This window comes from Buceros rhinoceros, unplaced genomic scaffold (genome assembly GCF_000710305.1).
Source record: "Buceros rhinoceros silvestris isolate BGI_N320 unplaced genomic scaffold, ASM71030v1 scaffold1481, whole genome shotgun sequence".
In the NCBI taxonomy this organism is placed as follows: domain Eukaryota; kingdom Metazoa; phylum Chordata; class Aves; order Bucerotiformes; family Bucerotidae; genus Buceros; species Buceros rhinoceros.
The window spans coordinates 2,859-3,713 of record NW_010392284.1 but is presented as its reverse complement, the minus strand read 5'-3'; the positions used below and the strand labels follow the sequence as shown (position 1 = coordinate 3,713).

At 41.9% G+C, this 855-nt stretch overlaps 1 protein-coding gene across 1 annotated transcript in view; it reads right to left on the bottom strand.

The window, feature by feature from the left end:
• Window positions 1-403, bottom strand: part of SEC62 (SEC62 homolog (S. cerevisiae)) — a 14,799-nt gene extending 14,396 nt beyond the window's left edge. The window contains 1 exon segment of the mRNA XM_010144321.1: window positions 371-403. Within this exon segment, the coding sequence (XP_010142623.1) occupies window positions 371-403 (33 nt within the window).
• Window positions 404-855: the final 452 nt, after the last annotated feature.

Genomic DNA, 855 nt, shown 5'->3' with positions numbered 1-855 from the left:
TGAAACATTTACTTTACCTAAAATAAACTAAGGTGCAGTGGGACAGGGAAAAAGGACACAAATTAGCGTGATCTGATAGATCACTGGGTGGCAGCAGGTAGCAGGGGAGACAAACACGTTAGGGTCTTTGGACTTGCTCTTATGACTCCATCAATATTTTCTTCAGTGACTAATAAACATAAAATTGTCCAACTCTGGCACTGATGACCAGTCATCGCCTGAGGTCTGTTAAAAGAAACTGTGCCAGAGCCATGCAGAGAAACCAGTTCTTCTGCATCACCGTGGCTGGGTGCTAGCCACAAGACATTGACTTTTCTTTACAGAAAAAGATTAACAGATTTTTATTGGATATACGTAGGACAAAAAAAAAAATTTGTTTTCTTCCTTTCTTCTATTCAGCCATCACTAACTGGAGCAAAAACACATGGCAAAGCAGCGATATACAGTACTCTGTACATGCCAGCTTCAGTCCTCTCCTAACCCTGTGCCAGTTGGTGACTTCTTCCCACCTCCAAAAACGTAACTCGGGCTTTCAAAAGCCAGTGATTCTTGTCTTACCTGTGGGGCTGCCACATTTATTTCCTATTTTTCTGCATCACCCCACACCCCCCACATTTGTTTCTTTATCACCTGACACCACTCACTGTCAAAGAAGTTATTTAGCCATTTTTTGTTATGCTCCCACTCTGCTCTACTAAAATTTATGAGAAAATAGAGACAATTGGGCAAGCTGGATTAAAACCTGCATTACTGGAAAACCAGCGCATTGTCATTTCTGAAGATCCTTTCTATACTCCTTCACAAAAAAACCCATCGCACAGGATGCGGCAATGGAGCTGTTTCACGTTTTCCTTC